Source organism: Ochotona princeps, chromosome 20 (assembly GCF_030435755.1).
Source record: "Ochotona princeps isolate mOchPri1 chromosome 20, mOchPri1.hap1, whole genome shotgun sequence".
Classification (NCBI taxonomy): domain Eukaryota; kingdom Metazoa; phylum Chordata; class Mammalia; order Lagomorpha; family Ochotonidae; genus Ochotona; species Ochotona princeps.
In genome coordinates, this window is record NC_080851.1 from 189070 (window position 1) to 214097 (window position 25028).

Genomic DNA, 25028 nt, shown 5'->3' on the forward strand with positions numbered 1-25028 from the left:
AGACCACAGAGAAGACAGAGCCATGGCTTCAGAAGACCTGCTAGGAGCAGCTCCTCAAGGGCATTCATGATCCTCACCCTGCTGTGCCCCAGCTTCCCTGGCACACATGCCCCAGTCTGCTCTAACACCCCCAGGTATACAGACCCCCTTTGTCTTGGTGCCCCCAGACACACATGCCCCTCTTTGTCCCAGAGGCTCATATGCCCTCTCTGCCCCGCCCCCCAGGAAACACGCCCCTTCTTCTTTGGCCCCACACCCTAGGCACACACAGGCACTCTATCCTGGCTACCGTGGGCATGCTGCATTCCTCTGCACTGTGCACTTTACTCCACAGCACCCACTCCTGTCCACAGTCCACACCCTCAGAGTGGTGGCTGGTACAGATAACACACACCAAAGCTCCAAGACTCAGCGAAGCTGAGCAATGGCGTCAGAACACCTGCACAGCCCCTGCTCAAGGTACAATGTCCAGCTCTTTGCAGCTGTCTGGAAAAGACAAGATGGCCCGCGCCCTAGAAAGTAACTTCACAAAGGTTTCTTCCTGCTGAACTCCAACCAGCCCTGCCTACCTTTAGGCTTCCCCACCCCTCTGGGCCTAGGTCTTGGCTTTGCCTGCTTCTCAACCCTCAGCAGCCATTACCCACTACCTTGGGTTAGCTCCACATGGAAGTAAACACTTCTGTCATGTGGTCACAACATGACCTCGTGGGGTGGGGGTGGGGGTCAATCGGACCAGAAGGCATGAGCAGACATCAGTTGTGTCTAGGACAAGGGCGCCTGCAGTTCACTATGCCTAAGCATTTGTTCCTGATCACCTTCAGTGTCTAGAACCTCACTAACCAATCACCCAGGAATTTCTACGTGCTGGAGGCCTTGTGCAAAAGCACCATATCTTGCCTGCTCAGAATTTCAGCAACTTCAGCTAATCACCTGCTGTCCTTTCACCTGGATTCGCACAGGAGGAAGAACTAGCCTGGACACCATCCCTGGCAACTCTCAGGTGCAGTAGTCCTCTGTAACTTGTTTGGCCAGTCCTTCACCCACAGTACAGGCCCACCGGAGCTGCTGTCCAGCTTCTCTCCAGCCTCCCAAGGCCCTAGCACAGGGGTGGACTCAGTTCTTTAAGGCAGAGAGTCATCCAGGTCCTCAGCTGCTCCTTGCTGTCCCTCACCTCCTCCTGGTTGATGTGTTGTCTGTGTACAACAGGCCACGCGATGGTGGCACAGACAGGATGCTAAGACGTGCTCCAGGTATGTAGTTACACATGTGCACATGTGTGGTTGTGATGTTGTTTTAGCTGGTGTGTGGGTGTGGAAATAAGTGTGTGAGGTAACAGAAACAAAAAGGATATTCTCAGTATCAGCTGTTTCCAAGCCCAGCAAACACTACATTTTAAATATTTCAACCTTGAAAACAAATTAGCCCTGTATTTATTGGCATCCCCCTCAAGACCAGCCTCCACAGGTAACTAACCTCAGGGACAAAGCTGTCTGGCAGACAAGCTCCCACTGCTGACCCCAGTCTCAGGGACAGAGCTGACTGCAACAATTGTTCCTTTCACTGAACAACTTACCTCTGGAATCCATTGGGCACCTGTAACTATTCTGTTCACTAATGTAATTATGATGAGTACCACACTCCCATGCAGAACTGCAGCATGATAATAGCTCACCTGAGACATTTGGCGAGCTCCCACTGGTTTGGATTTCAAGTGTCTCAAACGATGTTAGAGTGTTATAATGAACCACATGGTTCAACACGTTTCCACAGCAAATTTCCTGCTCATGACTGATTACTCATGGATAGCAAGCACACAAGGACACTTAACTGAGGCGAACAGGCATGAACACCTCTGGCTACATGGAAACCGCCTCTGTCAACCGTGACAAGCGCCATGTCATTGTTCACCAGCTGAAAGCCAGCACAGCCAATGTAATGCTCTTTCTGATTTGGCAAATTCTGATTTGGAGTGTTGATGTGCATGAACGTTTATGCAATGCTATTTACAAACCAACTGAAAAAACAAAGAGTTCCCAACCCAGAGTACGCCGTGTTGCTCACAGCTTGCCAGAGAAGGCAGCTGCAGTGCACTGGCGATCAACTCCAAGGAGCTGGCTGCCTGTGTGGGGCACAGCTCTGCCTTCTGCATCTGCCAGGTCAGAACCTGTGCCTCAGGCAGCCCGAGAACCGGCTTGAGAAGACATGCTCCCAAGGCCCAGGAGCACCCTTGAGAGCATTTCACAGTGTGTGGAAAATGGGGTTAAAAGATAAATTCAGAGCTGGTGCTATGGTGAAAACAGAAGTTGGAGCACCAGTTCACGTCCCAGTTGCTCATCTTCAGCTCCCTGTTGCTGTACATGGGAAAGCAGCAGATGAAGACCCAAGTACTTGGGTCCCTGCATTCATGTGAGAGGCCTGCATGGAGCTCCAAGATCCTGACTTTCACCTAATTTGGCCCTGGTTGCTGTGGTCATTCAGAGAGTGAACCAAGGGACAGAAGGTCTGTTTTCTGTCTTTCCCTCTGTCACTCTGCTTTTCAAATCAATAAAACCTCGAAAACTATGTTAGTACAATATCAGTTTTTAGTGATATGAATTTTCATGGACTTTTTGAATACCTTTCATATGCATAAATTTCAAATCCATGGTACCAAAACAAACATTTTTAATCCTGTTTAGCGATATATCAGCCGTGATACAACTGCCATTTGAGACAGCAAATCTGTTCCCAGTTACATTTGCTCAGTTGTCACTGACCCCATCACAATTCTCACAGACACATTCTGGAATTCAGTAGCCACTTCTTGCACTCATGAAACCCCACACACTGGAAACCCAAGTGGCCCAAAGATGTGGAGAGAGGAAGCCTTGAAACAAGAGGTGCTGAGGTGACCCAGATGGCATCTGCAACTAGAGCCTCAGGCAGTGCACACCTTGGCACTTCAGATGCGCCCACTGGGCCTCCAGCTTCAGCCTGGCCTGTGGTCACTGCAGCTGGTGCCCGAGTTCTCACTGGTGGGCACTGCTGACACCTCGTTGTACACGCCTGTAAGGGGGCGGGGGCAGAGTTCCTGTCATGGTAAGAAGCATCTCATGCTGCAGCAGGGCCCTCTGTGAAACAGGCTTGCAGCACTGTAGACAGGCTCGAGGCTGGAGTCCTGGACGGGCTGCATCTCACAGAAATGACCTGTAAAGACAGCCCTCAACTGAGTCACCAGACAAGCCCATCCAGGAACCAACCTGGGCTGAGACGTCTATCTAGCCCTGCAGCAGCACCATGTACCACACAACACACGCCACAAACAGCATGCCACATACCACACACCACATGCACACACAGCATGCCATGCACCACACATCACACACCACATACCACACAGCACACACCATATGTACACAGCATGCCATGAACCACACACATGCCACACACCACACACAACACATGCCATGTGCACACACAGCATGCCACATACCGCACGCCACATGCACATACCACAACCACATGCCACATGTCATGCTATGCGTTACACATCACATACACACACCCCATCATACACTACACACACCACACACCACATATATCACATATACCACATGCGTTACATATCACTCCACACACAATATACCAAATATCACATGTCACACAACACACACCATGTGCCACATGGGCACAATGTGATGTCCTACACCACAGCCAGAAGCTGGTTCTGTCTTATGCAACCAGTACCTCTTACAGAATCCTTTCAAAAATGGCAGCTTGCCGTGAGTTTTGCACGATTCTCTGAGGACACACATGACACACAGAATAAAAGACACAGGCATGGGGAAATTCCACAGTGCCACTTCCTTCCCTAGGAGCCGCTTGCTCAGAGCATCTGAGTGTTTCCATGAAAGGAACTTGGCAGGATAGTGTCTAGGCACACAGAGAGGTGGCTCTTCTTCTACGCCTCCCACTGGAGCTCTGAGAAGCTCAGGCTGCTGGCAGAAGTCCCCAGGATTTTTGGATGATGATGGCTCATTTGAAACCCAGCTGTGGCACAGGACATTGGAGACTCTTGCCAGGACATATAGGGGACTCCCCTGAGATTCAAGGACCAAAACCCACAGGCCCAGCTCCTGTCAGAAGGCTCTTAAACAGCCCGTTCCTGTCATTTGATTGCTTTGCTGGTCCCTCTTGGTTCTTTCCCAGCCTCTTGTGTGAAATACAAGTGATTATGACTCTCATCAGCTTTGAGCTGTATCTAAAGAGCAACAGGCGGGACAAGGGATTGCACATCCACAGCCCTGCACAGGTCTGCCTCCCTTTGGTGCCAGAGGAACCTTAGATTTTCCTTGAAAAACGGACCCTGCAAACCCCCTCTGGACATCTGAGTCAATGGAGCTGCGGTGAGCTGTTGTGTGTGGATGGCAGAGTATGAATACTAGGGGAAGCAGCAAGCACAGCATCACGAATGACAACTCAGCCATCTGACTTGTGAGTAACACAAGTCTATTCCCAGACATTCACTGCATATCACCACACAGGTTTCTCCAAAGCAAAAAGCAAACACCAATCCTCTGCCCTATGGCACTGGCATCCTACATGGGCACCAGTTCAAGTCCAGCTATACCACTTCTGATCCAGCTCTCTGCTTATGAGTCAGGGAAATGGTGGAGGATGGCCCAAAGCCTTGGGACCCTGCTCTCATGTGGGAGACCTGAAGAAGCTCTTGGCCTGGCTTGGGAACAGCTCAGCTCAGCTATGGCCATTGTGACCCTATGGGGAGTGAACCAGTTGGTGGAAGGTCTCTCTCACTCTCTCTGCATCACTCTCTGTAAATCTGCCTTTATATATTAAAAAATCCTTTTTATATATAAAAAATTCTTTTTTTTAAAAGATTTATTCATTTTATTACAGCCAGATATACACAGAGGAGGAGAGACAGAGAGGAAGATCTTCCGTCCGATGATTCACTCCCCAAGTGAGCTGCAACGGGTCGATGCGCGCTGATCCGAAGCCGGGAACCTGGAACCTCTTCCAGGTCTCCCATGTGGGTGCAGTGTCCCAATGCATTGGGCCGTCCTCAACTGCCTTCCTAGGCCACAAGCAGGGAGCTGGATGGGAAGTGGAGCTGCCGGGATTAGAACCGGCGCCCATACGGGATCCCGGGGCTTTCAAGGCGAGGACTTTAGCCGCTAGGCCACGCCGCCGGGCCCAAAATCCTTTTTTTTAAAGCAAATACTAAGGGCACAGCTTGGTGAGACATTTTCTGCAAATAAACATAAAACCGACATTCAATCAGGATTGTTTCAGTCTATGGAAGACTCATTATTCTTTAAAAATAAAACAAAACAAAAAACCCCAGAAAAACCATTTCCTATTATGTTCAGTCTAACCAGCTTGTACCAGATGAATGTTTTCCTGATCAGATTTTTCACTACTGGAATACATAAAAAAGTCAAGGAAAACACACAACGTCTGCAAATAACCAACAGACTGTGCACTGTTCCACAACTGCAGGGCCACGCACGCCGCTGTGCCCTTGAGCCTGGCACCCTTGGCCACAGTGCAAGAGGCCTGGTCCTGCTCCAGATGCATTTTCAGAGAGTACGTCAAGTGTCACTGGGACGGCCCTGGGCTGATCTTGCCTCAGTGAGAACAGAGTGACCTCAGACTCCATGCTATCCCTCCAGCCCACTGCGGGCCTCCATCAGTGCTTGTGTCCAGGTGCTTGCCAGCCTCTCCATTGGCTCCCACAGCCTGAGTCAGCACAGCCAGAGGGGGTAATGTGCCTGATGGAAACACACTCTGAGGCGATCTCATGGGGTGGAACTTTTTCCATCTGTGCGGGCTTAGTGCTCACTTAACTTCCTCCCCTACACCTGGTCTTCTCATCTTAAACCCGCCTCTCCACAGTACTGTTTCCACCCCAATAATTCAATCACTTTGGCACTCATAAGTCCTCCAAATTCAGACCAAAGTGAAAAATGAGCCTGGACTTAAACGACTTCACCAGGAAAGAAGACTGGTGAAATCCAGGAGGAAATGTGGGGGAGAGAACGGAACTGATGGGTGGGGAAGAGAACAACTACCTAACTTCCGTTCCCTCTTGAAATGTGACTCCCATCTGTTCCTTCCATTGGAGCCACATGAAGAGTGGAGAGCAGTGTATGGGGGAGTAGGGATGTGCATGGGGGAGTAGGGATGTGCGTGGAGGAGTAGGGATGTGTGTGGGAGTAGGGATGTGCGTGGGGGAGTAGGTATGTGCGTGGGAGTAGGGATGTGCGTGGGGGAGTAGGGGTGTGCGTGGGGGAGTATGGATGTGTGTGGGAGTAGGGATGTACGTGGGGGAGTAGGGATGTGCGTGGGGGAGTAGGGATGTGCGTGGGGGAGTAGGGATGTGCGTGGGGGAGTAGGGGTGTGCGTGTGGGAGTAGGGATGTATGTGGGAGTAGGGATGTGCGTGGGGGAGTAGGGATGTGTGTGGGAGTAGGGATGTGCGTGGGGGAGTAGGGGTGTGCGTGGGAGTAGGGATGTGTGTGGGGGAGTAGGGGTGTGTGTGGGGGAGTAGGGATGTGTGTGGGAGTAGGGATGTGCATGGGAGTAGGGATGTGCGTGGGGGAGTAGGAATGTGTGTGGGAGTAGGGATGTGTGTGCGGGAGTAGGGATGTGCATGGGGGAGTAGGGATGTGCGTGGGGGAGTAGGGATGTGTGTCGGAGTAGGGATGTGTGTGGGGGAGTAGGGATGTGCGTGGGGGAGTATGGATGTGCGTGGGGGAGTATGGATGTGCGTGGGGGAGTAGGGGTGTGTGTGGGAGTAGGGATGTGCGTGGGGGAGTAGGGATGTGCGTGGGGGAGTATGGATGTGCGTGGGGGAGTATGGATGTGCGTGGGGGAGTAGGGGTGTGCGTGGGGGAGTAGGGATGTGCGTGGGGGAGTAGGGATGTGTGTGGGAGTAGGGATGTGCGTGGGAGAGTAGGGGTGTGTGTGGGAGAGTAGGGATGTTTGTGGAGGAGTAGGGATGTGTGTGGGAGAGTAGGGATGTGCATGGGGGAGTAGGGATGCTTGTGGAGGAGTAGGGATGTGTGTGTGGGAGAGTAGGGATGTGTGTGGGAGTAGGGATGTGCGTGGGGGAGTAGGGATGTGCATGGGGGAGTAGGGATGTGCATGGGGGAGTAGGGATGTGCGTGGGAGTAGGGATGTGTGTGGGGGAGTGGGAATATGCGTGGGGGAGTAGGGATGTGCGTGGAGGAGTAGGGGTGTGCATGGGGGAGTAGGGATGTGTGTCGGGGAGTGGGTACGTGCAAGGAAGGACCCATGCATGGAGCACTCATACACATGGTGGGGAGTAGCTCCCTGCTAATCCCCCTCGAATACAGCAGAAAATGTCCCACATGGGGTTTCTGATCCCAGTGGGAGACCCAAATAAAGTTCCAGGCTCCTGGCTTTAGGCTGGCTGCTGCAGCCTTCTAGGGAGTAAGGCAGTGGGTGAAAATTCTCCATCCCTCTCCTCCCCTGCCGTTCTCTCACTCTTTCTCTATCTTGCTCTTTATCCCTCCCTTCGCCTTTCAAATCATTTAAATAAACAGCCCAGTTCACACCAGAGCAGATTCACTGGCCTCCTATGGCAGCATCCACATACATTCTGTAAACTCTGAGCACAACACTTCCCTGAAGGGGCTTCTCACAGAAACTATAGTCAGTTTGTGGTGTTCCTGGTGGGCTAGATGGGAGGGGCTATTGCACACAATAATCATGGAGCCCCTGGGCATAGGGCAGTGTGAGCAGTCCATCTGGAACCAGGCCAGTCTCCATGTTGAGGGGCAGGGCCAGGCAAGCCCTGAGTGGTATACGGAGTTTGCTTCCAGAGCTACAATCCTGAAAGGCTGAGAGAGGGTGCAGGGTCTGGGATTCCAGCCGCCTGACTGCAGCCCTATCATAGCCCCGACACAGCTGCCTCTCACAGGGGCTGCACTCACAGGAGAACATGTGAGGGTCCCTGCTGGGTCCCTAAAGGTGTTTGTGAATTCCATGCCAGGACTCCTCCCCACAGCTGGGGCCAGGAGTGAGACCTGGTTCCAGAACCTTTCATGCCCCTTCTCCACCTTCCTCCCTAGGCTCTCCGCCTCTCAGCGTCCCTGGCTGAGCCACTCTCCTGGTTCACTTGCTTCCCTCAGTCCCTCCTCCAGGGCCTGATGTCCTGTCCCACCCCCACCTTCAAGTAGCCAAGGCCTGTGCTGGGCTCTTCCCAGTGGGTCACACAGACTAGATCAGGGCTGCTCATCTGCCTGCTGCACCATGGCAAAACCTCACTGGTCTTGGATCTAGAACCTTATGGATGCAAATGAGCTTCAGAGAGTGGGCTGTCCTCCACCCAGAGAAGGAGTGGACTGCGTGTGTATGTGTGTGCGTGAGGAAGGCTGGCCCACACACAGTGAGGCCAGCCACAACACTTCCACACTCACGGATCCTGCGCTGTGTCCCTGACGAGAACATACACCACGGTGTGTGCGGTGCTAACGGGAAGCAGCTGCAAGCAGCAGGAAAAGTGGTTGGCTCTTGGGTGACTGCTTCCACTTGGTGGGTGGTCCAGCCTGTGCTGGGCTGGGAAATGAGGGAAAGCCCATTCTCACACCAAATGTGGGGTCTAGGTGCACGTGAGAGGCTGGGGCACTCGACACTGGATGCCTGCCCTGTGACTACCCAGGACACACTGCTGACCATGCAGATCACACCTGACAAAGGGCACTCCAGGGTTGCTGGCCTTCACCAGGTCACTCTAAGACTGACAGAAGCAAAAGGCAGTTGAGTGACACAATCGAGAGTAATGGCCGTAACGAAGTTCCACCCTACAACATCAGAGCTGGTCAGTGCAGCCATAGATTACAAAGGCGGAGCTAAAACTAACTTCTGGACACCTCAGGCCACACAGCACCCAGAGTTCAGGAAGCTCAGACAGTGAGGACCCTGTGTGTCACTGTAGTGGGGACTATGTGTGTGTGTCGCTGAGGTGGGGACCATGTGCATGTGTGTGTGTCACTGTAGGGAGGACTGTTTGTCACTGCAGTGGGGGCATCGTTTGACATGTGCCACCACCATGTTGTACGTACCACATGCAGTTCATGAACACCATGACCTTCACTCAGCTGACCCGCAGGTCAGTGCTGTGCATGACTAACCTAACCGCATCAAGAGGAGGACAGTGGTAATGGGCGACTCAGTACTTGCCACTGGGTCGACTACAAACCTAAACTGCATAGACAGCCATTGGGATGGCTGAACCCTGTTCCAATGAAGACAATAGAACAGCAGGGTGAGGGGCTGCTTCTGACCACTCAGCACTGGAGAGCTTGCAGAAGGTACCCTCTGCAGTTGCATGTCTGTCCCAATCTTGCAGATGGCCCTCAACTTCAACTTCTGCCTCTGGGTCTGCTGACTGTCGCAGTCTCTCAGCCCAGCAGACCAAGGAGGCAAACTCCATTTTCGCTGACTGATCCCAGCCTCCTTACTGTCCTTGAACACTTACTCCTGAGGCCTTTCTGCCCGTATCTTTAAATTACTAAAACAACATCACCATGGTAAATGACTAATTGGGTGGCTCTTGATTTAATTAATAACAAAGCCAGTTCTGGATTTTAAGGAAACCCTGCCCCACTCTGCACATTCCTCCTCAACCTCTCTCTGCCTCAGCACGAGAGCAACAACATGCACAGCCAAACTGCAGACACCACTATGAACAAGAGAATGCCTTGGAAGTCGGGGCCCCAGTTCACATGGGGGAGTCACTGGCCACTGTGGGCCAGACCCTGCCGTTCCCAGCCCTGCTCACACCCTTTCAGGGTGAGGCCTTCACAACCTATGATTAGCAAATTCCATTTTAGGAGTACTCTGGCTGTTTAAAAATCCTTTTCAAGTTGTTCCAGAATGTGCCTCTCTCTGGAACTTGAGAACATCTGCATTGGTTGTACATGGTCCAGTTAGGAGGCAAGCTCAGCTCCTGCCCGCAGCACAGGCCCTTGATCCTGAGACCAGGCCTACTGTCTGAGCCCAGGCCCCAATGCCTTCAGCTGCATTCAGGTTCCCACTGTCTGCCCTCTTGTCTACATGGAGCTCCCCAAACTCCATTTCCTGTGAGTCCTGAGACACGTGCCTGAGAGCCATATGCTCATCCACACCCAGCCTGGCTGGCACAGAGCATGTCCTGATTCATATGTGAACTGAGGACTCTGAGTTGAAGAGCCACTCCAATGTCAGCCTGCGCAGCAGCTGGCCCACACTGAGCTCTCATCCAACCAAAACAGCCAGATCTTTATGACACTTATGCAATCGGTATTTTTCATGCTGCCAGTCACTCAACAAATGCGGCCTTCAAGAAAGTGATTGCCACACTGAACACTGAGTTTTCCATAAGACGATGACACAAATGTACTACAGACACACAGGGATATTTCTATGGCCCAGGAGTTATGTGCCATTTGTCATGAATGTCATATGGCAAGGCGCTATGGGATACGGTGTGCAGGGATGGTCTTCCAGGTCCTATCACTAGTACAGTGGGTGTACAGGATGGGAGGCCCTCGTCGTCTGGGACAGTTAGGTGAGATGGGCTAGAGGGTCACGGAGCATGACTGTGAGAGGAGAAAACTGGATCCCCATTGAACAGAAAATAATAAAATGTCTGCCTCAGAATCTGAGGTCAGAAGAAGCTGAGAAATCCCTTCAGAGGTACTAGCAGAGTTTAGCAATGACACAGTCAACAGGATCCAGACCTAACAGGGGCTTCTCTACACCAAAGGTGATGGCTGGTTTCTCATGATGTCTCATTGACACTCTCAAAGGGCAGGACAGGTCTTCATGTCCACAAGACACTGCCTTCTACCTCCCATGCATGTCTGTCAGAGCCGAGGACCGATTCCCCTTTGCATTCTCTCTAATCTACATTAGAATTCTTGGTTTCAACAGTGTACACATGCTGGAGCAGGAAGTAGCCCACAGGAGTGTGAAGCCAAGACTGCCTAAGCTCACGAGGACCCAGCAAGTACTAGCAACACAGGGCTCTGGCAGGGAGCAAGCTCAGAGCTCCTGGGAAGCAGTGCTTGACTCTGACAAAACCAGAAGATTGGTAGTCCAGCTTGAAGACTCCCACAGCATGCTCACATATTTATATCATGTACAAAGCTGAACGTGCCAAGTCTGATGGGCACTGGTGTGGGGTTGTCTCTGTGGAGAGACACGGCCCTTCTGTTCTCTCTTGCTGCCAGAGAGCCAACCTACCTAGTGAGGCAGGGAGTGTGGGACCATTCCCTCCTGCATCTTCAGCATGCTGGGGACACCCTGCAGCTACAAGCAGGCTGACTGTGGCACAAAACAGAACAACAAAATAAAGACCAAAGAAGACTTATGAGACTACCAAATCCCCGTTCCAGTTGCAGCTCACACAGAAGCACAGGCTTGATGGCGAGTGGGGAGGGTGGGTGCTTGCTGCTAAACCCAGGACCGGTCCCCAAGCTGCCTGCTTGATGGCTGGGACAGGTCATTGTCAAGCGAGAGGCAGATGAGCCTCATGTGATCAACAAGCACAAAGCACACAGGAAAGAGCCAGATTCTTTCTCGAATCATGTGGTTTTCTCTACAACACGTTTTCAGCAATCCTGTGAGGATTCTAATATTTACGCTGCACATCAGGTGTGCCAGGAGCACAGATGACTCTAGAGCTTAGGAAGTTCAGCTCTCTCACCACCCAGGCACTCTGGGAGACAGAGACCCAGCTGTGTGCTCTAAGTCAGGCTCCAAGGCCAGGAGCCCTCTTGGGATCTACTCTGTTCCAGGTATTCCCAGCTGAGCCTGGATCCCGGTACCTGAGCAGAAATGCCATCCCCAGGAGGAGGCTGGCTAGGAGGGGGGCGTGGCTATGACCAGGGAGGGACAGAGGCAGGCCTGGAGTCATGTGCAGTTTCTACTGTTCCCTCAGTGGTCAGGGGTTGGGTACAGACATCTCACTGAACAAACTGGAGTGGGTTAGAACATGGGTCCGAGGGTGGAGGTCAGAAGGTCTTCTTCATGCTGGCCAAGGAAGCTGTCACAGCAGAGGGAGGGTGTGCAGTGCCTAGCCCTTCACACCCAAGGGACTTTGCCCTGGATACCACTGACCTCTGATGCTGGGGCTGGTCCTTGTGGCACAACAGATCCCAGCATCTCTCCTGGGATGACCAGTGCATTTGCAGGGGCACCACTGCATCTGTAGGATGGTGTGGGGGGGGGGGCACCACTGCATCTGCACCCTGTGATGGGCACACCACTGCATCTGCATAGTGGTGTAAGGGGGCACCACCACAAATGCACCTTGTGACAGGGGCACCACTGTATCTGCATGATGGTGTTATGGGCACACCACTGTATCTGCACCTTGTGACAGGGGCACCACTGTATCTGCATGATGGTGTTATGGGCACACCACTGTATCTGCACCTTGTGACAGGGGCACCACTGGGACAGAGGCAGAACACAACCACAGCAGCCTGGCTTTGTGCTTGGCTTTAAAGATGTGTTTAGTTGAAAGACAGAGTTACAGACAGAGAGAAAACAAGTGTGAGAGGGGGGGAGAGAGGAAGGGAGGGAGGGAGGGAGGGAGGGAGAGAGGGAGAGAGGGAGAGAGGGAGAGAGGGAGAGAGAGAGAGAGAGAGAGAGAGAGAGAGAGAGAGAGAGAGAGACTGTGTGAGGGAGAGAAACTGTGTGTGAGAGAGAGATGGTTAGAGAGACAGAGTTACAGACAGAGAGAAAACATGTGTTGGGGGGGAGAGAGGAAAGGAGAGAGGGAGAGAGACAGAGAGAGAGAGAGAGACAGAGAGAGAGACTGTGTGAGGGAGGAGAGAAACTGTGTGTGCGTGAGAGAGAGATGGTTAGAGAGACAGAGGGGGATAGGGGAAGGGGGCAAAGGGAAAGGGAGGGAGAGGGAAAAAGAGGGGGAGAGGGAGAAGTTAGGAAGGCATGAAGGAGCTAAGGAAGGAAGGGGCAGGGGGAGGGAAGCCAAACCCACCCACAGGCCCCAGAGTGACTCCCAACTTGGGAAATCCCTCCTTGTGGAGCTAGGGTTCATGTCACAGAAGCTCATGGAGACTCACACCCAGCACTGTCCAGACCCCTCCCAAAGCTACTGTTCCTCCTGGTGACTGATCAGCGTCTGCTGCTGCTGTTCCCTTCACCTGGGGGATCTGGAGTTTAAATGTCCCAGTGACCTCTTGCCTAGTTAGCAGCATGAGGCACAGAGGTTAGATATGGCTCATTGCCTGTAAACACACTGGATAAACATCCACTGCTGAGTCCATGTTAACGGGGGATCTTCTGGGAAAAGGCATTTGCCACAAAACATTGCAGTTTAAGACAAGCTTTTCAAGTGGACAGAGGAACACAGTCAACCTGCTCAGTTACTGAGTAACCTAGTGATGAAAGCAGTTTAGAAAACCCACTTTTATGGTGTTTCAAAGTAACGTCCCTAACCAGCTGCACAAGGACAGCAACAAAGTCTAACCACCCCTATTTTCCACTGACCAAGTTCTTTCCAGAAACATCCCACAGATACCCCAGGTCTTCCAACCCTATGCTTTTCTGCTAAAAACCCTCAATTCCACTGGACTTCAGCTGTGGGCTCCTAGGTTGCCACTGCTCTGAAAGAACATATGATATGTGTACAGCAGTCCCATGGCAACTGTTCTTGGCTTGGAAGTCCACAACTGTCATCACATTTGGGCTTTCCCTGTAGGTTTTCTGTCTTTTCTACCAAGTGTTTGTGAGTAAAGGGGTATCATGTCTACACATGCGTACACACATGCAATACTACACATACATGCCATACAGTATATGCATATCTTATATGCATATGTATCGTGCACATGCACACGCCATATATACAAACATACCACACAGCAACATGCATGTATAATACGTACATATATATAATATCGCATACATGTATAGCATATACATGCACATTTATAAATACATACACATACAATTTTGATTACAGTGTACCGTATTTCAGAAAACTGCACAATCAAAAGTCCCACGGATGTCCCTACAAATGAGAACATGTGTGCACCTTCGACCTGAGCACACAAGGTTGCTCACCTAGCACATCTAGGCCTGCACCAAAGTGGGCAAAACAAACCCCACACAAAGACAAAACTGGTCATGCCAGCAAAGGAGCCCACAGCAGGGAGTGGGAACAGGGCAAGGGACCCCTATGCCAGCAAAGGAGCCCACAGCAGGGAGTGGGGACGGGCAAGGGACCCCTATGCCAGCAAAGGAGCCCACAGCAGGGAGTGGGAACAGGGCAAGGGACCCCTATGCCAGCAAAGGAGCCCACAGCAGGGAGTGGGGACGGGCAAGGGACCCCTATGCCAGCAAAGGAGCCCACAGCAGGGAGTGGGGACGGGCAAGGGACCCCTATGCCAGCAAAGGAGCCCACAGCAGGGAGTGGGGACGGGCAAGGGACCCCTATGCCAGCAAAGGAGCCCACAGCAGGGAGTGGGGATGGAGCAAGGGACTCCCCTGCAAGGTATCTGTGACTCCCTACTCTTCCACAGTTCCTGAAGAATGGGCTCTCCTGTTGACAGCAAACCACAATTTCTGTTGACAGAGTTATCTGTGTTCCGCTCTGCTGGAGTAAGACTTCCTAAGAGATACGACAACCATAAAAAGCGGTAACTTCACTGCAAGATGAGGGATCACTGGACAAAAGCAAAGTTGGAGCATGGAGTGCAAACAAAGACAACATGGTTTCATAGTGAATACTTGAATTTTTTAAAATTAATGTAATTATTTACAGCTTTGCATTCTTTTTTAAAGATTTTTAATTTTTATTGCAAACGCAGATATATAGAGAGAGGGGAGAAGAGATTTTATCCATTGATTCATTGCCTAAGCGGCTGCAATGCCAGAGCTGTGCTGATCTGAGCTAGGAACCAGGAATTTCTTCTGGACTTGCCATGCGGATGCAGGGTCCCAAGGCTTTGGGCTGTCCTTGACTGCTTTCCCAAGCCACAAGCTGGGAGTTGGAAGGGAAACAGGGCTGCTGGGATTAGAACTGGTGCCCATATGGGATTTCTGGCGCCTTGAAGGCAAGGACTTAAGCCACTAGGCCACAGCACTGGGCCGGGAACACTTGAACGTTACAAAGTATCCGAGGAAGGCACAGGATCAACTTCCTCATCTTGCCTTCCTGAGTTGATAGTGTTTCTGCCTTCCTCCATGCTAGCAAATGCTAATCATGCAGTCAGTGGAATAAAATGCCTGATCTGCCACAGCATTTGCTAAACTCACTGGCCACTCCTCTGGCTTGTGGATTTTCAGACACAGCAAGTGCTACCAAGTTTCTTCCCACTTCCAAACCCTCAGGGATGGCAGCCACCACATGAGTAGGCAGGGGTGGGGTGGGGGATAGACCTGAACTGCTCTGTGTGTCACATGTCTCAGTAGTCTTTGCTTGCACAGTACCCCGTGCCCCCGCAATGTCAGAATCACCAGCTTCAAACTGTTGGCCTTTCCATTTTCGGCACTTCTTGCAGCAAAGCCTTTTATTTTTACTCACAGATTGAAAATGACTAAAATAACTTACATATGCTGCTGCTGCACATGGCAAGCAGCATGTCTCCCTCAGCCATTAACTGGCTACCAGGCTGGACGTGAGAAACACTGTGAATGGGCATATTGCTGGTTCACCTCCACACTCCAGAGACACCTCCAGGCCTTCCTGAGGATGATGAGCAGGAAGGAGAGATAGGGGGCCATGGGGGTCTCAGCACCACCCAGTGGACAAAGCAGCTTGTGACCTTACAGCTGGCCACATGCACACATGAGTGACCCCAGACCTGGCCATGTGCACACATGAGTGACCCCAGAGCTGCCATGTGCATACAAGTGACCCCACAGCTGACCATGTGCATACATGAGTCACCCCTGAACTGGCCACATGCACACATTAGTCACCCCACAGCTGACCACATGCAAATGAGTGATTCCAAATTTCAGGTATTTCCACGTCAGGCACAATATAAAGGAGATGCCCAAGGGCTTGACTTTGTTCTCCCTCCGGTGAAGGTCCAGGCCTGGGGACAGCTGCAACCACTGGAAGGCTGGACTCTAAGGATGTGTATAGGAAAGAAACTTACACAACAGCCAGACCTGCTTTGCAGTGGGAGAGAATGAGCGAGAGTATGAGGGAGAGTGAAGGACCAGTTCCTGGGTACCAACCTGTTGTTCTAGGGTGAGAAGAGAATAGGCATGGGCAGTGACGGGGGATAGTCTAGAACTGGCCCAGGCAACAGAGAACTCAGCTGACCCTAGTCATTAGAGGGACTAAGACCTACGCTGGGAAGGCAGCAGAGTACTGAGTCCTGGGAGAGGGAAGGGTGCTCATCACACATCTAAGGATACAAATCCATTGATTAGCTTTGGCTCAGGAAGAGGATACACTGTAGTACCAGGCTCTACCCAGGACAAAGCCACAGGTACAGCTGAGATGATGTGTAAGCCCAGCACCCACACACCACACAGCATCACACCTGCTCATCATCACAGACCCACACAGCATCACACCTGCTCATCACCACAGACCCTCACTGCACCCACACACCACAGCATCACACCTGCCAATCACCACAGACCCGCACTGCATCCACACACCACAGCATCACATACAGATTCCCTTACTGCTGATGGACATCCTGACCAAAACCAAGAGGATTCAGGTGTATTCACAGTATCTGCCATGACCCAGTTGGCTTAGTCAACGGAAAACTGACAGGAAGTGTCTGCTGCTCACCACCCGCCCCTACTGCATAGGCAGGTGCACACAAGACCACAGCTGCTGGCCACACCCCATGGCACCCAGCTGTCTGGCCAACCAGGGCCCTGGCAACCACAGAGCCCTGTCTGTAGCAGGAGGATCACATGTGACCTGCAGATTCTTCTCCAGACACACTTCTCCTTGAGGCCACGGTGCTTCCTCCGGGTCCCAGACTTAATGACTTAATCGTTCTCTATCTCTGAGGATGGCGCCACCTGGTCCGGCATGCCAGGAGGCTCACCGGATATTAATTAATCGTTGTCTGTCCACTAGAGCCTGCCCTTGAGCAGTTCTGGGGGCAGGACTCGTGACTGTCACAAGGTCAGATCTATTGTCACACATCTTATGGGACTTGGAGGCTCTCTCCATTGAAGTTAATCCTGCAAAAACTACCAATCAGTGACATTTCTTCGAGCTACAAACACACTGAGCATGTGTATGCTGTTTTATACTTCCCAGTATGAACATGTTCTAAGCATACATGTGCTGTCTTGTGCTTCCCAGTCACCAACACAAGCCTGGGTGGGGAAGATGCTTGACCCCTCTCCACACCACAGACAGCGGCCAGCACCTGCACCAGCTCTGGAGCACAGCCCAGGCCTGGGGCTCACCACTGCCTACTTTCATGGAGAGTGTCTGCAGCTGGGTGACACGGGAATATTTCATAGACATTGCAGCTTTTCCCGCCAACATTCAAGAACAATAGTGGCCGTGAAAAGAGATGGGCTCAGAAAACCACACACACCAGCTTCCCTCACTCAGCTGTTCTACCCCAAATCCAGCACAGCTAAATGACTTACACTAACCAAGGATTCTCCAGAGGACAGATGTGAAGGGAGACCCCGAACTGCATGTCCGATCAACTCCCTGTGGTTTCCTACTTCAGCCACTCAGCGGCTGGAGTGTCACTCGGACCTGCATGGAGCAAGCTGCTCTCCAAAGGGCCAAACCTTCATCAAGCTAAACGCCAGCATGTTCTCCCTACAGTGTCGTCTAAGGCTGCAGATCACAGTTGACATCTGGGACTTATCCCCATTTCACTTGATAATCAGGAAATATAAACGGCTTTGGGGGAATTTCTGTTGGCTTGTTGAAAAGTTTCCACTCAGCTCTGCATACACAATCACAGCCCACAGGAAGGGGGCCTACCCTTGCAACTTCTGCCACGCTGGGAATAGCACTGCCACGGAGCGGCCCCTGCAATCACCCCACACAATCCAGACTCTCTGTAAAGCTCCTGAGGTGCCCAGAACAGCTTGTCCTGAGACACTATGGCTTGCAAGAATGACTGGCTGGAAGGGAATAAACTACCAAAAATGAACAGCTCTTACAGCAGCAGGGAGGGTCTAGAGTGTGTTAAGTTGCCTCTCTTTATAATAGGTGCTTTTCACCCTAATGAGTGTTAAGTGTGTGCTTTCATGTAAAGCACAGAACCCGACAGATGGGTGCAAATGAATTACCACACTTTGCCACAGGCATTGCTAACTGACCCAACTGCTCAGTCAAGCTCATTTCTTCCCTTATTTTTCTGCAAGTATTTATAGGTCTGGCAAACTTGCAGACACCTCTGACACAACAGTAAAAAGTCGGCCTCCAATTTCTGCAGTAAATGTCACATGGGCACCGTATATTGGTAAATGTGCATTGTATGCAGTGGAGGTGACCCTCAAAGTCACAAGAGGAAAAGCGGTGAAGGCACCAAGGCTGCAGAAGTGCAGAAACTACCTAGAGAGGCTCACAGCTGGGGTAGGGACAGCATGGTCCAAGGACACTCATTTGGCCCTAGGCTCCCAGCCAGGACCCAGCGCGGGCTCCTCAGGGGACAGCAGTCTGCCCTCCCCCAGGGATCCTGGGCTACCTGTAAAAGCACACTTTGCACATGGGCATTTGGCCCTGTGGGCCGGGGCGGGTGGCAGGAGGCTCAGAGAAGTGCCTGTTCGGGCATCCTGCAAATTGTCGAGGGCTGTGCACACGCAAAGTGTTATTACAGTGATGACATCAGTGCCATGCTATCTAAATTACAGGGTTGGCACACTTGCCATTAACATGTTCAAAGGCAATCTTGCTGAGATTCAGATTTGCTTTTAATTTTGCAGATGCGTTCAGTTTTTGAAGGAGCAGTGGAATCACCTACTTCAAACATTTTATGGAAGTTGAAGCTGGAAAGGAAAATTCCAACATGTTTTCTTACCCACTGTACCTGCCAGTAAGTTATAGGAAAAAAACTACCTGACACCACCAAACGCTGAGGAAAAGTACTGTAGCCACAACACTTTACAAGGAACAATACAAGGACATGAACACCTGCATGGAAACCGTGCTGATCACTGAATGCCTCTGACACTTTCTGGCTTGCTAAACACACACAGCATATTTGTACAGTTATTTGCAGTCACTAGTGAAAACTGTTCCAATCTCAGTGGAGGTGAATTCATAACAGGTTATGAAAAAGAGAACTAGAGAAAGACCAGTCACCCACACAGACATGTTCCATGCCTAAGGTCTACTGGGGCAGATAGTGTCAGAGAGAAAAGAAATTGTTAAGTATCAGGACAAAGATCCGGACTTTCCATTAACTTTGTGGCCATACCAAGTTCCAGGAGAGAGTCATATTTTGAAGTACCTCAAACAACATCTTAAAACCAGAGGGAATAATTTTCCAAGGCTCAGTTTTTCTGAATCTTGTGCATTCAAACTTAATCAAAAGTAGGTGTAACCAGTGTTTCTGTCTGATTTTCTGATATTATATGAAAATACATCCCAGTTTTTTTAAAAAAAGAGCTTTAGTCACAGTCCGTTAGATCTTTCAAGTAAGTATTAGAATGAACTAAGAAAGTCTGGTTTATCTTGCTTAGCACAATTTGAAGCACTTACAATGGATAATGGTATTAAGAATTAACTAGGAGATAACTATAAGGGGAGAAAAACCACTATAATTTAAAGTCCCTGTAGCTTTCAGACAATTTTGCAAATAAAGTAATAAATCCCACAGACTTTTGACATTTGAAAAACTTTCTAAAATACTATAACAGTGCCAAGAAATTCTCAGGACACACTTTCCCATCCATGACTTTATTCCAGTTACCACAATGACACAGAGCTCACGGACAAAAGGCTAGGCTGTATGTTTTTTCCTTATGAAAATACCAGAAGTCATACCAGACACTGTATATACCACATCAATTTTTACCCAAAACTTTAGGCGTGAGCAAAAGCATGGCACCTGCCGTGGCAATGGGGCTGTCACCTTCCCGGGCGCAGGTCCACATGGCAGAGCCAAGACCACGGCTCTGAGTGTTCCTGAAACAACAGCCAGGTAAACACTGGTCCTCCCCCTGGGCACACAATGGCCCCAGCCACTCGGGGTCCTCCAAACACATAGGCTAACCCTGTCATTCCTAACACCAATGTTGGAGGTAGGTGTGTCTTCTAGCCCGTGAGTACCAGCAGCTGCACCTCTGAGTTTCTGTAAACAGACCAGTATCTGTGTCTGTAGTTGTGCAGACTCAGTCTTGTCTGTATTTGTTGCTTACAGCAGGAGTCAAAAGATGTGAAGCAGTAATCCAGCTGACGACAACTTCCAGGCAAAAAAGATTGATCTGTTGGAGACAAAGTTGGAACTGAACTCCACAGCAGACTGCAGTTCTATGGTTCACAACTAGTTGTTACTCTAAGAAATGATGGTCAACTGCATTTTTCTAACATAAAAGGATTCACCTCTCAGTCACCTTTTGGCACAGTAAGCTTTCCTGTGGTCATTCAGAAAAGTAAATCTGGGAATTCTAACATCTTAGCCTGTGTGCAGCAGCAGGAAGCATGGACTCCCAGGCTGTGGCCCAATCCTCACCTGTCATTCAGGGGACAGAGTGGGGTCCAGAATGCATATTTTTATCAGGACACAGACGCCCTGGCTGCTGTCCACACATGGGGACTTGACAGGCTGGCATGCCTGGGAGGCAGAGGCCTGTTCTCCAACGTCACAGCAGCTCAGAACAGCTAGGCTGTCCCTGGCCCTCTCCTCAGGACTCCCAGGTGTATCCCTGCAAAGTGTCTTCCAAAAGTCCGCCGAAATTGAGAACTGCATAATTACGCCTTGATCTCAACTGTTTTTGTACCAAAATAAACTTATCTGGAATTCCATGATAAGTTTACAATGTACCCTGGGGCTCTGACTCTGCAGGTCGCAGGGGTGTTCTCTCTCCACAGGACCCCTTGAGTGTTCAAAACCAGATCTTAAGCGTGTGTATGACACACAGAACCCTAGTGGAGGATTTGCAGCAGCATGTACACACACACAACCTGTGATGTACCAGGAGCTAGTGATGGACAGCTGCTCAGGCCAGGCATTCCATGCACTCATGGGACCTAGGTGCTCCAGGATCAGAGGCAAAGGAAACACCTCTGGGGGCCAGTGTCCAAGGCCACCTGGGTCCCTACTGCATTGCGACTCTAATCAGCACTCTCCCAGGAGCACACTCCAGCTTACTGTGTCCAAGACACAAATCCTAGGGCAGTACCCTCTCCCTCCCTTCCCTGGGATCCACTCTACCTCCTGACCACACTAGTCTCCCAATGTCTTCCTTAGACAGACTCATGACACAACCGCTCAGCCCCAGTCCACATCGGTACTTCCCCTCACTGCAAGTGGCACTGCTCCTGCCCAGTCCACATCAGTACCTCCCCTCGCTGCAAGTGGCACCACTTTGTCTCCACAGCTGCCCCGGTAACCCATTCTCCATGCTGCAGCCAGGGACATGCTCCAAAACACCAGTCTCATGCAGCCAGGAGGATCTGAGAAGTCAGCCACAGAAAAACACTGGCACAAAACAGGGCAGGGAATAAAAAGAGCTCAGACCTCTACCCTGTGTGCTGCTGGCTTAGGAAGAAGCCAGAACAGCTCACCAAGATGAACACTGCTCCTGACTGTAACCAGCACCTGTGCAGGTGGCAGAAGTAAAGATGGTTGTACTGGATCAGCGTGGACCTGGGACTTGAGATTCCTGGGAACTTTGCAAGAACCCTGAGCTCTCCTCAGAACTCACAGTAACACCTTCCTCCAGAAGTACGTTGCTACAAGAGTCCTACATCAGAATACCCACACCCAGAGCTGTCACCATTCAGCAACTCCAGGGGACTGTGTTGCTGGGCAGGTCTGGAGCTCAGGCACAGAGTGCTTGCTGTTTAAACAGGATGGATACTTGGTCCTGGCTGCCACTGCCTCTAGAAACATCTCAAAATGTCCGTGCTGTCACGTGAACCAAGTACAACCTCCAGCACACTGGGTCTTGGAAGTGCTTCTTCCACTGCCAGAGCAGGGATCTTGAAAAGTGAAGGATTATGAAACCAAACGTCTGGAGCCAGAAAGGACTAGGCCAAGCCTGCTGGAGCCATCTCCAGGTTCCTGCTTATCTGGATGAGAGGCCTTGTCTCCTCTTCGAAATGCAGAGGGAATTTGCCAGGCCTTGGGGACCTGAGTGGTCAGCCCCCATGCAGATGATCTTCCCTCTTCACCCAAGATCCCAGGGGTGCCCTGGGTCCTCCACAAACACTCATGGTATTCAGAAATGGGAACCAGAAGCCCAATGCTTAGACAACACACATGAGTGACCATGGTAGGAAGACACCCGGGTTCCCCACACTGATCCTCTACTGATTCTCTGCCCGGCCTCTGTGGCTCAGAGGTCCCGTCCTCGTAACACACAGGGGTCCCTCCCAGGGCAGCACCTGGTACAGGAGACAGCTTGGCTCATGGTTGCTGTAGTAACCTCTGCTGGGCTCTGGTGACCAAGCTGCGCCCTCCCTTGGGAGTTGGGGGGCAGCCAGAGCCTCATAGAACTCCTGGGGCCAGCACAGGGGACGGTCCAGCACCTTTTCTCTGTGTGTAGGTGAGTCAGCCACACACTCCTGAGCCAGCCCCACACCAGCTGCAAGAGCCACTGGAATCTAACTCCTGGCTGTACCTTTTTGACCTGCAGCCCCCTATTCCTGGAAGTGAAGGCAGGTTAACCTTGCCTGCCCTAAGTACCCAGGTTTCCCATATCAGACCCTGAGCTGGAATGAACCTGACAAAGTGACTGACTTAGGTCCTCAACCCCTCAAAGCTGTGATAATTTGACCCTGGCACCTTCCTCCGTGAAACCCACCCTCAGCTCTCTCCACGTGGGATCCTTCACAGGGAACACAGCTGAGCAGCAGAAACAAACGCCTGGTCACTAAGCAGGTGGAGGGAGCAGTGGGAGCCAGGTCAGCACAGGAGGGCGCTGAGGAGGGGGTCTCCGCAGGGAAGGCGGGCCTGCACCTAGCGCCCTCAGCAGTAACCTTTGTGGACAGCACACCCACCTTTTCTTCCACACCAGACTCCGGCAAAACTGCAAGGGCGGCGGCCCCACTGCCTGCTCTCCGAACCCCCCACCCTGGAGTTAGCCAAAGCAGTTGGGCGGGTGCCAGCCGCTGCTGCCTCGCGTGCTCCCCTTCTCTCTCCCTTACCCATCCCCGCCCCCGCCCTGTCCGCCTAGCTTCTCTCAAGCCCAGGTGACTGGATCCCGCCACTCCACGCCTCTGCACCCCGCCCCCCGCGGACGCGCCCGGCGCCAAGCCCCGCTCCCCAGCCCATGACATCAGCGGCAAGCAGGGACCTGACTCGGAAGCCGGCCGGGCCGGGAGTTGAGCAAGGAGGCCTCCCGGGCGGGTCCTGGCAGCGAGTGGGCCCCCCTCCGCTCCGCACTCTGCCTACTGCACTCGACGCACGTGGGCCACCGACCTCAGCCCCATACTGGTCCTACTTCAGTTTGGTGTTGTGCTTGGCCGCTTGTCAAACTCTCCAAAAAGCGAACGGAAACACCGAAGAGCGAACCATCCTGGGTTCTGAGGAAACCGCGGGGCCGCCCTGGGCGGGCGCGGCGCCCAGACTCGCTGTCCCCGCTGCGGCCTCGCGAAGCCAGCGCGCAGGTGGGGCCGGAGTTGGCGTGGTTCGGGAGCACCTGGCCCGGCGGGACCCGGCCACTCGGCGCGAGGAGGTGAACTGCGCGCAAAGGGCTGGCCATCAGAGCCGCCCCGGCCCCCAAGACCCGTGGCCCCGTGCGATGGGGCAGCAGCCCCGTCTCCACCCCGGTCAGCCCCTTGTCCAGGTAGGGCTCCGGAGCGGGGCGAGGCCCCGCGCCAGAAGGGTGCGCTGGGGAAGCGCCAGTCCCGGAAGGTGCGAGCGCTTCCCGGATCCGAGCGCAGCTCCCAGGGCCTCGGGCGGGACGTGCCGGCCCTGGGTGCGCAGACAGCACGGTGCTGGGCGTGAGGCGGCGGGGAGGTGAGGGCAGAGCTCGGGTTCCCAGCTCCACGGCCCTGGGGCGACTCGCCCAGCCCAGGAGCGCGACGTCCAGCCCGAGCCTGGCCCGTAGGTCCTCACGGAAGCCGGGAGCGCAGAGGCGGACGCGCCCTTACCTCTCTTCTCCTCCAGCGTCCGTCCTGCCCGCAGGAGCCCGGCCAGCAGCGCCAGGAAAGCGGGCCCTACGGGCCCCGAGGGTCGCATCGCTGTCACGGTGCTCTCAGCTGCGCTCTGGGTCCGGGTGGCGTCGAGTTCCGAGTGCCTGGCGGACGCGGGCGACTGAGTCCCGCCTGTGAAAGGGCTGGGACGTCCGCGCCTGGCCGCGGGGACTGCGGGCGGCGAACAGGGAGCTGCGGCCGCTGTGCGCCGGGCTGCCCAGACGTCTGCTCGGCGGCGGGCGTGGGGAGGCGGCGGGAGGAGGGACCAGCGGAGGAGGAGGGGTCGGAGGCGCGGAGGAGGAGGGGAATGCGAGCGGCAGAAGAGCGGCGCGCGGAGGCGTGCACGCCGCGGCCCTGCGGGACCCGGCGCCGGGAGCTAATTTCCCAGCTGGGCGTTCAGCTCCACTCTCGGAGTCGGGAGGGCTCCCCTCCGAGTCCCCACTTTGTGGTGACGAAGCCACCTCTGGCTGGCTCCGGACCGACCCGCTGAGCCGAGAGCCGAGGTTGACCGCTCCTGGGGCGGCCGGGTCCCTGAAGCGGCTGGACGGCAGTCCAGAGCCCCTGTCAGCCTCCAGGGCGTCGGAGCCGGGGCTTTAGGGGCGGGTCTGGTAGGCTCCCTTAGCTAGCTCCGAGCCACCACAGCTGTCCTGCGCCGGAGGTCAGCCGGCGGGCCTTGGACGGCACAAGAGACGCCAGGGCTGGCCGCCAAGGACTTGGCCGCGGGAAGCCAA

The 25028-nt window shown here is 52.8% G+C and overlaps 1 protein-coding gene across 1 annotated transcript in view; it reads right to left on the bottom strand.

The window, feature by feature from the left end:
- EGFR (epidermal growth factor receptor) overlaps positions 1 to 24538 on the bottom strand; it is a 99432-nt gene extending 74894 nt beyond the window's left edge. The window contains exon 1 of the mRNA XM_058678068.1: positions 24256 to 24538. Within this exon, the coding sequence (XP_058534051.1) occupies positions 24256 to 24343 (88 nt within the window). The 5' untranslated portion in view covers positions 24344 to 24538. The remainder of the gene's footprint in view (positions 1 to 24255) is intronic.
- Positions 24539 to 25028: the final 490 nt, after the last annotated feature.